This window comes from Plectrocnemia conspersa, unplaced genomic scaffold (assembly GCF_051122295.1).
Source record: "Plectrocnemia conspersa isolate PC_06_02 unplaced genomic scaffold, ASM5112229v1 ptg000013l, whole genome shotgun sequence".
In the NCBI taxonomy this organism is placed as follows: domain Eukaryota; kingdom Metazoa; phylum Arthropoda; class Insecta; order Trichoptera; family Polycentropodidae; genus Plectrocnemia; species Plectrocnemia conspersa.
In genome coordinates this window covers 10,060,001-10,072,999 of record NW_028277177.1, presented here as the reverse complement: position 1 = coordinate 10,072,999, position 12,999 = coordinate 10,060,001, and the positions used below count along the sequence as shown (strand labels likewise).

Below are 12,999 nucleotides of genomic sequence, written 5' to 3'. Positions count from 1 at the left end.
TATTGTGCAGAAACAACAATTAAGTTTCAGTCCAAATTTGTGCCCATTTGCTTTTCTAGTGAAGGGGTGTAAAAACATATAGATTTATAATGCATTGCCTTCGTTGTTTCATCAATGAAGTAGACAACTTCCATTCCGGAATATAAGTAGCACCATCAGAGTATTTTTTTGCTATAACTTTCGCGTCATTATTGAAGAAAGTATTGCATCACATTTTACATTACGTATAAATTTATTTTACGCTCTTTTTTAACCAATTGGCAACCTAACGCTCGATTCGGCTCACTATATTTCAGAACACTCACATATCGGCTCATAGGATATTCAAAGAATAAATACATAAATTAATAGAAAAAATAATTTACTAAAGACATCTGTTGTATAATTTAATCCAAAACAGATTTGTGTCGTCTGGTTCATTTCTTGTCCACTACTTACATCTCGTTTCCTAAAAGCTATCCATTTTATTTGTTAATCAAATACTCATTGGTAAAATCACGTTAACACATTCATAGCATCACCTCATCTTTTCAAAAGGTAGATCTTTTTTTACCAATAACCTGATTTATTGCAACCATTTCGATCTTTACAAAAGTACTTGAATTAATGATTAAATTTGTATAAATTTGTCTTTTCGATAACTTAATTTACGAATGCACAATATTATTATATATTTTTTATAAATATTTTTATTTTAAAATCTGACGTTTAATTTGTTAGGCTTCTATATCCCTTAATTAATGATAAAAAGTTCCAATAAATCCAACTAAATATGATTTCTAAAACAATAATTCGGATATTATCCATAATCAATATCGATTAAATGTAAATAAAATGAGATAAATAAAAAATAAAAAATTGCTGAAATGTTCATATGATATTTTAGAAATATATTTGCAATTACAATGGTTTTACATTCACTATGCGATAGATTTATTAAAAAAATCAGTTAGTTCTACACTTTACCGATATGCTTTTACGTTTATATTTAAACATGATTTTAAACATCATTTAATTTTGTGTTTTTTTCTTTTTTGCAGATATTCAATAAGTCTGATAATATTAAAATAAAAAGTGCAATATATTATTTAATGAATGACATACAAATCAACCTGTGAATAGTTTAAAAGTGGTGCTCGATATAAATAAATATTTTTGATATTGTTATATATACATAAATATAAAAAAAGCAAATTTGGACTTAACATAAACAATCAAGACTGGTGAAGAAAAAATACGTGCGCGCGCCGAGCTCGCATCCTCGGATGAAGCGGTTAACGTTTATGGTTAATTTATTCTTCGGCCTTCGTTGATCGGCTTATTCCAAGATTGGCCGCCGGTGCTGATGCTGACCAGCGATTGGCCGTTGGCCCTCGGGAAGCTGTGAGGCTTCTGCCAATCAAATGATGGCTTCGGACAACGACGATAACTGCAATGAGGACATCGTGAACCCATTCGTTAATTACAGGTGAGGAAAAACACACATTCACTTTAACCGCCCAGTTAAGAGCAGCCGCATTAATGGCTTTAGATAATCTGTCGATTACGCTCTATCTTAAACAAAAAACTTGGTTGATTTATAATGTGGATTCTATGTGGATACATATACACGCGAGGTGAATTTAATAAGCCGGGTTTCATAACTTTATTGCCGTGTTTGTGCGGTAGACTGATTGATTTAGATGTTTATTAGAATTAATTGTGTGAATCATTGATCGCTGATGTGATCGTGTAATATCTAATTTAAAAATCATATGATCTGTATTAAAAAAATCATGATATTAATAATAAAAGGTAGCGTATTTAATCTATTTCTGAATAGATTCAATACGCTATCGGAAGAGTATAAAGCATTCTATTTTTTAATGAGTTAAGTTGTTGAAAATATGCAGGAAAGTGACGCATAAATGGAGCTAAAAAAATTAAATTTTCTTAAAATTTATTATAAAGAAAATTTAGATTGTTATATTAAACTTAAGATAGTTTATATTTAAAATCATGTGTCAATTTTCCCCATTTTAGGTGAAAAATGATACTATTAAATGTAAAAAATTATACTAAAACCCAACATATTGGCAATAAAAATTATTATGCAATACTGACTATAAATAGCTACTAATCTCTAGCTCAATATGTTACAGTAATATATCAATAATCTGACAGAACAGATAAAACTAAAGAGAGCATTTCGTATAAATTGTCTACATATGTATGTGTTTATTGTATGTTAATTTTCCATAATCTATTATACCCATTTAACATTCTTCTTTAATTTATTATTAACAGCAAAACAATATTAATAGTGCAAAGTTTTGCTGATAATGTGAGAAATCCTTTTAATTTAATTGGATGTCTTTCTTATTTAATATGTTATCAAAATTATGATTGAGCACGAATCGCTTTGTAGTAAGAGGATAATATATTTATTAATATTTCTGCAGATATTGTAATACATACACTTAGCACGTTTGCTTGTAAGCCCTTATCTCTGCTGATTTTATTTTTATTTTTTGAAAGACATGTCATGAATTGATGGATGTCAAGAAGTTTAACTTCTTCTCAGATGTGCGATTGTCATCGGAGATCGAACGCAAAACAACTTCCAACTTCTTATCGCGTGTTGTCCCGTGTTACGTGTAAAAATGTCGCGATAACGTAGTATTTGCACGTGTCTGTAAACATGTAAGGTGTGAAAAACGTGAAAATATGCATTTTTCCTTTATCCATGGAAAATTGATATTACAACCGGTGTTGCCGTTGAGTTTTTATTTAATTACTTACCGCACGCTATGCTGTTAACTTCATCGATACTTTTATATCAATATAATATATGATAAATATTAATTTATTGTGTATTTAATGTATTTTTATATAGTAGATAATTTATCTACATATGTTTTATGTAAAAAATAAATTAACATAATATAAAAATTATCGTCGCAAGTTATATCTTTTATGAGTACATATAGTATTGTTAGTTTTTTATTATCCTCCTGTTTTCCAGAGTTGTGGAAATGCTCTAATTTCGGGTTTTCTGAAGGTCTTATAAACCTATTCTCAGTTCGTCAAGTATAAAAACTCTTTTTAAGAACGATATAAGACCTCAACTGGAGTACCTCAAGGATCCAACTTGAGTCCATTGCTGTTTCTATTGTTCATTAATGACATTCAAACAGCAATGCATCATTTCATTTTTTTATTACATGTAGATGACTTGAAAGTTTTCAAAAAAATACAGTAGATTGGGGCTTGCTATAATGCCAATTGCATTTCAGTGTAAAGAAATGTCACACAATTTCATTTTCAAAATCGTTGATGCCGGCAAAATATTCTTAGCATCTCGGTGGATGTATTCTAGACAGGTTTTCTTTTATTAAGGATTTAAGTGTGACTTGCAGAGACTCACAGCAAATCATTAAAACACACACATCCTGGCCGCAACTGGCAAGAATATAGAACGCGATAGGGAAAAGCGCAAAGTTGCTTAGCTTTCGAAGAAGTAGCTCATGTCTTTGTTGAATACTTTTTGAACGTCGGTGTAGACTACATCGACATGGATTTTATAATCGAGGGATTTTGTCACGGCTTTCGAAAGGCACAAGAGATTAGTTACTATTGAACGACGCGGACGAAGCCCGTGTTGTTGGTCTACTAGCGCTTACCGATTTGTTTCTTGGCTATTTTTTGATTTTTAAATAATATTATTAGTTGGTTTATAGTGTTTTTAAACTAACGCATGTTTTAGCATTATATTAATGATACAATAATAATACTATTTTTTATATTTTTATATATTAATTAATTAAAAGCATATAAATTATTTTCAAGTAGGTCCCAATTTTGGTATTTTGCAAAACACCGTTTAATCAGACTCGTGCTTGCCAAGCGTTTCTCAATATGTTTTTTCGCACCGCCAAAAATGGAACTTTGCTTGCAATTTATTATTATTGCAATTTGGCGATTTTGGTCGATCGACTTTTTTGCACCATAATCATTGGACCAATTAAGAAAAACGCGTTCGGCATTCCTCTCGGGTAATTTAAGCCTGCCGGTCGATCGGTGGATATTCATTGACTGTGTGTGGACGTTTCTTACCCCCATCGATTCGACCATTCCACGACCTTCGTCGGATGGCCCTGGCGACGCGTCAGGAATACAAACGAGATAGGACCAATCAACGAGAGGAAACCAGGTACAATGAAGTCAGAGTTGGTGCTCGATCATACGCAAAGGTATTCCGACACCGAGCCATAACTATATGGTTTCAGTGTGTCGCTTGTCTGTGTGTCAGTCAGTCATGTCTGCACACAAATTTATGACCGCCTTTCGAGAATGGCACATTATATCGCTTAAAGTGTGTAAATTAATGTGACGATAGAATCAATATCGGACATGCCACATATACTTGAAAATATTTTATAGAACCGTATGTATTTAAAGTAGCGCTCATGTTCATTTCTGGATACAGTAAAGCAACAAAAAAAGAACATGAAATAATCAATAGATACCGATACAAAATAATACAATTAAATATAATTTGATTAATTCGTCATTTAATCAATTATCGCAATTTAATTATTTTAATTGGTACACACTGGTGATTATTAACGAATACGTGCGTTAATCTTCGTTCTCAATGTCACAGTGTTAAAGTATCCATTTAACTTACGGTTCAGTGCTAGATGATTTTTGTTAATTGAAGGTTTAATAAATTCATATTTCATTTTTAGTAAATTTATAATAATTTTATATACTCGACAAACTATACAAGTTATAATATATGTACTTATATATGTATATTTCCTATGCAATTTATTTAGGGGGTTATAAAATATTTTTTTAAATGGTATATCTCATGAATTTTAAATGCTAAAAATATATATAAGATAATTTTTATTATTTATATTGATTTCAAAGGCATATCACTATTATAATGTACACGACAGCTGTTTAAAAAATATTTTTTATTCATTTTCATTTTTTTTAGAAATATTTGTTTTTTAGATTGCTTGTGATTTTTTAATTGTCTTTGAATTGCAATGGAGCTGTAACTTTAAAATACCGTATTTATTATAATGTTTTTGGGTCACCATAAATATTCGATTTTAAAAGTAGTCAATTCGCATATGATGTAAACACTATGTGTGAATTAGGATTTATTTAAAACAACATTGTTGTAGAAATAATTAAAATATTTTATTACCAGTAAATTAATAAAAGCTTACCATTAAATCTAGCAATTAAATTTAAATTTTATATACGTTTAATATATTTGTGTCATTGCGTCATTGTCGCGGCACACCGGTTGAGAATCGTTTCCTCAGTCATTAGCAGCTGAATGCATTCGTGGCGAAGGTGCGGAAACGCTCGTTTATTGATGTTTCCGACGAATAAATATCTGCCCCTACTTTGATATTCGTTTTATAGCTTCAACCTTCGTAAAGATTTTTACATAATATTTTTTCCACCGGCCCATCCCGAGTGCAAAAGGTTAAGTTTTTTATCATCTTCAGCGAATCGAGTCTGGCTCGATAGATCCTAAATCAATCAGTCTAGATCCCTTTAGGAAGCCGTCCTTAAATCGATATTGCTCTCCGCGAGAGTCCTTTAGTATCCTGCTGTCGGAATGCTGGTGTCGGTGTCGGCTACAAAAAGCGTCCTCAGTCGATCGTTGCTGTTGCTGCTGCTGCTGCAGCCGCCGCAGTTACGTGACTCGTATTCCAATGTTTGGCGACGCCTGGCCGGCGGAACCTGCTCAATCAACATTACAAAAGAATTATTTGTAATTTCTTATGTGCTGTGTACATATTTAGCTCGGGTGCCCTTTTTGTCACACTTGAAAAATATTACTTTGTGCTTTCGTTTAATCTTAGTCATATTATATTAGATTTTTTTCATTTTCATGAGACACTCTGTATATGTATGTGTATTGTGTACGTTGAAAACCGGACATTTACGAATGACCAACGTCGACAATAGAACAACAATGCGCTTTTATTTACACTAATCACATATCATTGACCCAGACACCTTAATTGAATGGCGATGAAATCAGCGTGTAATTAATTTGACGGTACACAATTATCTGATGTAAGGTAATTTATGTGTTTACCTTTCAAGAAATCTTGAGTGTGTACTTAATTTCTAGATGTATAAATGCCAAAGTCTGAAAATAGTTTAATTGTATTATTAATTAATTAATCTATAGATGACGAATCATAAAAAATGCGCCGATACGCAATTATCATATCTATGAATATATTTCTGACGTTTATATAATCGATGATTTATGAAAATATAAATTTACTGTAAACATTTTTTTGTGATATCTTTGCTTTTAAATAGTAATTAAAATAAGCCTAAGATTTGTGTGAAAAAATATATAAATAAAGAGTTATTTTATATTATAAATTATTTTTTTAGTTACCTATCACTAAATTTTTAGGGAAAAAATTATATTCATTGAATTGATAGCAAACTATCAGCGAAACACGTGAGAAAATTAGCTTTGCATATTTATAAATTATATATAAATGAATTTTTGTAGAATTTAAAATACGTTAATAAACAGAGATGATTTATAATATAGTTTTGGTATTTTTCTGTATTTTATTATTTATGCAAAAGGTTTCAGAGAAGCTGTCTATATTTTTTTCCATTAGAGTCATAGTAAAATTATTTTTGATGTTATACTATTATAAATCTGCTTTTATTATTAAAATAATATTTTTACTTTAAAATACTGCATCTATAGAGTGCTTAAAATATTTTTTTAAAGCAACTAGTGTTTACGATTTATTAATATTTAGTCAAAACAATATTTTGCTCATTGAACTACAATTTTAATCAAATTCGTGAATTTTGCCTAAAATATTTTTATTTATCTTAGCCTCCATATGTCTCATTATTATATATTTATTCATATATATATTTATTCTATATAAGGGTTGCAGTTTTACGTTTCATATTATATATTCAATGCCTTCTTATATTAGTTGAATAAATTATCTAAATATTTTTTTTTAATTTATATTTATTTTTAAATGATTTGTGTTTAAAATTTCAAGCAAATTACACTTTACAGTGGCATATAGAAAAAAACTTAAATGACTTCTCTTATTTTATAATTCTATATGGAGCTTAGAGCTGATTATTCCGATCGATTATCATGGATTAGTTTAACCTAGATCACAGATGAATATTGTGATAATTAATTTAAATCAAACTAAAAAATTTTCTAATAATGAGCTACTTCAGTTTTTATAGAGAATAGATGTATTCTACAACAAAAATATATAAATAAAAGTTAAAAGTGATTTATTAGATACATTTAAATGAGATTTAGGACATGCATTACAAGTTTTTAATTACCAAAAAATGTAGCTAAATTGCATTACTGAATTTCTTGTATATTGAAGGTAAATTAAGGAATCACATATTTATACTATTTTGGGTAATCTTATTTTTAAACTAAGACATTTGGTGTCTATGTTTGCAGCAGACAAGATTATAGGTTTTTTTTAAGCCTGCATTGTGATTCTTTCCGACTTGTTAACAAAGACACTAATGTTTGGATCTTAATTAATAAACACGGTTAAGTTTTAAGCTAATATGAGATATTAGCATGCACGACTTAATTAAATAATAATTTACAAAAAAATGAGTGTTTTAATAAATTATTCTTTAATGTACTGTGAAATATTGTAAAGTCCAGTTACATTATATTTATTTCACTGCAATTTCTTCTAATGTAAAAACATTTAATTAGCTTGGCAAAAATAAAATTATTGTGCAAATTATCTAGCTGATTTGCTAATAAATGTGCAATAGTAAGTCAAAATGAAAATGTACAAATTACTAGTTCAGCGAACAAGGCAGTTGCTGAAGTAGCAATAAATAATGATTTTCAGAAAATTATAAACCAAAAAAAAGTAATAGAAAGTCAAGCCAATAAAAAAGAACATATTCGATGTGAATATTTAAAATTAGAATTTAATTACTTGATGTAGAATCAGAGAGAGCTTTCTCAATAGATGATCTACACTAAAATTATTATTTATATGTTTAAGAGCTCACTTTAATTATTTTTCTGAAAGATAAAAACTTAAATACATCTCAGAAAGAATTTCTTAAGTTGCTAGTACAGTTTTACAGAACTTCGTTTTTGGTTGCCATGTAATATTAGCGTTTGTATTATATATTAAATAGCTCTTTGCTTTTTATCTGTTCAATATTATAATATAACTGCCATTAGATAATTTTGATCTATTTAAACATACAAATTTAAAGATATTTAAGTATCTTTTAAGTTTTTTTGTATACTATTATTAATTACGATTTTTTATGTTCAGTATTGGTTCATTAAATCGTGCATGTTTTGCCCGAAAGCGCAAGTTAACTTTTGAAGGTATGACACACGTTAATGTGCAATTCTGACATACGCGTCGAACATACTACATTCGATACGAGGAAATTTGACTTCTCGAAAACCGAATCCGTTCGCGGAATGCATGCAAAAGGCGCCTCTGTCTCTCTCTCCTAAAGGCGGTATTCACAATCGTCATTTTCGGAATAGTGCAAAGTTAGGGTAACGATCGTGATCGGAATTCATTTCGCTTGACTTTGTGCCGTTGTAAATAATTTATGCTCTTAGCGGACTCCTAAACGTATTTTTGTTTTAAAACAAGGATGTGCCCACATATGCGCGGGTCAAATTGACCGGAAGTGAATCCCTTTGCACTTAAACGTTACCTGTTAACGGAAATGTACACGAGTTACTGGCTTAGTCAAGCGCGAAATTCGTTTTTTTCGCCGTTCCCTTTTGCTTCAAAAGAGGGCGATTTTTATAATGAATATATTTATTTGGTACCATTGGGAAAGCACAGGCCTACCGAGAGAGGAAAGGGGAGAAGGGACAAGTCGGGGCACGACTCTGAAAAAAATAATAGTATAAGGCAAAAATTCACGGCAAAAGCAATAAAATCGTGTCGGCACCGACGCAGTCGGAACGCTTTTATTGCTTTTGACGTAGATTTTTGACTTCTAAGAAGGAAGAATTTTTTTTGCACTCTCTTATTGGTCAAAATTTGATTTAGATGTGCTTTATTCGATTCTAACTCGTAATATTGTTATAAAATGTTTTAATATAAACGCTTTTGATAATCGAGCGTTTTCACCGTGATGGCACTTCACTGGATGGAAATTCACTATATGGCAACACTGAGCAGTGAAAAAAATATGACTAAGTATCAGATTAATATTATGAGCAGATTTTTTAATGCATATTTTGCATAAAATATAGCTTCAGAAAATATGTTGCAATGGTGGCTAATTTTTATATTTACTTGTAGCATAGAAAGGGTTAACTTGTATCTGTTATTATTTATTTAAGAAATTATATTACGGTTTGAAAAAATATATAAAGATACATTTTTGTCATGAGGCCCTGAATCATTGTTTTCCCAGGGCCAGGGCTCGCTCTCAGCGACCCTGGCCCTGACAATAATGACAATTATACTTGACAATATGATACACAGTACATATTAAGCGTTAGGAAAAAGCTTTAAGCTATTTTGTCAGAGATCAGTTTTATCTTATCTATAACACAATAGGCGTTGAACAGAGCCTTCAGTCAAATATGCAATAGTATATTTGTAAACGATGACTTGAATTGTTTCTTGGATTTGCCTTTTTATGCTGATATAAGCAAAAGGTGTACAAATCAAAAAGGACAGTCATTGAATCAATCGAGTTTTTAATGCTTGTTTTTTTAAACTTTGTTGCTGAATTCGTATCAAGCACCCCTCGGCCGCATATTTAACTTGCAAATAAATCATAGCGGTTAGCACGTTCGCTACTCCTCGGTCCGTTTGTATTTTTTCCCCCTTGACAAAAAGGAAAACGGAGCAAAACCGGCGCATGGATGCACAAGTCAAAGGACACATATAAATCGTCCCCTTTCGACAGTGGTCAACTTTCAGCCTATGCTTTTTTTCTATCTCCTCTCCTCCTCTCTTTTGGCTATAACGCTCGGTTGCGCGCATGTGAGTGTACGTATAAAAGAATCCGCCGATAAAAAAGAGTTTCCTAGAAGAGCGGCGTGTGCAGACTCGGACCCTAATGAAATTCACCTTTTGTTTTTGCCGAGAACCGCCGGCTCCCGGGTGCATTTTTCAACTTATTGGAACATTCTTCGCTCACTTAACAGTTATCGATGCCCCTTAAAAAGGTTACGTCTCCGCGATGCGGCCGAAAGTTATGGGATATGGGGATAGACTTGACTGATGTTTATATACAGCGAAACATAAATATATGATTTTTCTTTATAAGATAATAACATGATCTGAATCGACAGTGTTATTGATACACTGGTCTATTTACATGCGTGAAAGAATCACAAGAATAAACATATTTTAATAGCTGAAAAATAATATAAATCGAATAGATCGATTCGAAACACATATTTTTGTATAACTTAGTCAGTGTGTCTCTTTATGCTTTAAATTTAGACAAATCTGAAATATATGTAAATTTCATTGGACTATGCTATTAACTATTTAGAATCAATAATCAATATTTTCAATATTCGATGAAAATTAATATTAGTAATCATATTTTATTATGTAATAGAAACATTGACTTTAATTTAATAATTTAACATGTTTATGATAATTATTTAATGAGTACTTTATAAGCTAGGGATATTCCAAAAGTTAAGACACAATTTGTAGAGAATATTTTATTTTGAGATATTCCAAAAGTATAGATACAATATATAAAGAGTATTATTATAGCATATATTTTGAGAATAACTAATTTATTATTATATTGTAGTATACTATTTACATTAAACCTTTTAATAGTGAGCTAATTTATACACATATGTTAATTTATTAGTATACGATTGAAAGGGAGTTAATTTTACTATTTTTGTTATTATTTATTTATCATTATTTTATATTGCATTTATAGTGAATTAAAGAAAAAATCAACTATTCTCAGCGTTTTATTACTTTGATTTATTTGACTGTATGTATTAGTATGTTTTAATAAATTATTATAACACTTTTTTATGATTAAATTTCGTTAATTTATTTAACAATTTTTTATATATTATTCTGCATTTGTGGATTTTTTGGATATCAATTTAGAGGCTTTTAATATTCATTATAAAATTATAAAATATTTTTTGTTATGTTAATTTATTTCGTACTATTTAATTTATTGGTATCATTTACATTAACTCAAATCTAGAAAAATATAAATATAACGTTTTTATTCAGTATTTCCCATAAGTAAATATATAACCATATGGGGTACTTAAAAACAGTAAAAGATCAACCACCGTACATGTACGGCGATACTGCTCATATAGTTGATTATTATTTTTTTACTGAGAACGAGTTTCTTGATTTTAAGTTTTACATCTGCTCTTTTCTGTGAAACCCAACGCAATCAGAGCTTTCTATAGCCTTATATGTTGGTAACTTTCATAAAAAATTGGCATTATTCAATAAACTAATTCTTTGTTAAAATATTTTAATATGAGTTCATCGGTGACAACAATGGCTTTTTGAATGTAACTTAATTCTTCTTCAGGAGAAACACAATGCTATTTTGCCACACTTTACACGTTCATAATGACTTGACCAAAAATATAAATAGCTACGGTCATTTTAAACATACTGTAAGCACAGCATTGCTGACATAAAAAAAATTGTCAACAAAGTAAAAAACGCGCTTTTTTCTTTTTCAAATAAAATTCAGAACTGCAAGACTAATCCTAAATATATATTTTTTTAATAATGCATTATTATAAAAACACATATTTGCACTTCTTCTTGCACTTAAGCAGCAGATAGTTTGTACCAAAGAAATGGATAACCGAATAAACCTGTGATCAGCACAGATTAGTGTAGTCGGAAAGACCATATAAATATTTCTCTCCATTGTTTCTGGAAGATCTGAATTAATGTTTATTATATAATTATAATTCAGATCGATGGGTTTTCCTAGATTTTCTTAATCTAACGGATGAATATCGTGATGATTCAAAACATAATCGAGCTAAGTCGTACATATCAAGTATAAAAAATATCTATTCTTTTTAATACGTTTATTTCAAATTTATAAATAATTTTAAAAACATACTAATTTTTATTATTATATATGTTTATAACCATTTTAATGTTTACAATTTGTTATTAGCTACAATTTAATAAAAAATAAAAATATAAAATAAAATATGGGTGCTTATAATTTAGGGTAAAAAAAACTAAAAAATCTTTTACAATTTAATTAAATAAAAAATATATGAAAAAATAAGAAATTAAGTGATATATGTATAAAATAAAAAAAATATTCAATTAGGAATTGACACGATTATTTTAATCACACTGTTGCTATGATTAAAGCCACTTCGATTTTTACTGGCCTTATTTTTGTATATCTCTCGTAAATACGAATTAAAATCTATATAAAACATAGGTTTACTAAATAAAAACTAGTCACACCTTATGTTTTTTTTAAATTGACTAATTGAAAGCTTTAGGTATATATTAGAATAATAAGTAATACAACTTAAAATTTAATAAGCAGTAAAAGTAATTGATACATTTTATTAGTAAAACGTTGTACCAACTTCTGGATATCATAATTGAAATATACATATTTTTTTTCTTAATAAAAATCGTTATTAAATTATATTTACTTTAAAACAATAATTGCTCAATAACACTTTTATTATCTTATTGTGTCATTTTATTGAGTAATAGGGTATTCTTTATAATTGTTTAAAGTAATTATTTTATGGCAATAAATATAACTTTTGAGGGTCATTCGTTCAGCACTTTTCTGACTAGGATGTCCACATCAGCGATTTGATGCACCGTCGTTCTACCACGACCAAGTCGCATATTTGAGGCCTCAAGGGCGATTCTTATTTTTTTACGGCCGACCAGGATTTGATGATGATTCAGTAAGTCATTAAGTACTCTGGGA

General features: G+C 29.5%; 1 protein-coding gene across 2 annotated transcripts in view; it reads left to right on the top strand.

Moving 5' to 3' along the window:
- LOC148227239 (uncharacterized) overlaps positions 1-12,999 on the top strand; it is a 110,461-nt gene that overhangs the window by 8,962 nt on the left and 88,500 nt on the right. The window contains exon 2 of one of the 2 annotated variants that reach the window (XM_088201323.1): positions 1,041-1,468. The exons of the other annotated variant lie outside the window; for it this stretch is intronic. Within the exon in view, the coding sequence (XP_088057449.1) occupies positions 1,404-1,468 (65 nt within the window). The 5' untranslated portion in view covers positions 1,041-1,403. The remainder of the gene's footprint in view (positions 1-1,040; positions 1,469-12,999) is intronic. 2 annotated transcript variants of the gene reach the window in all.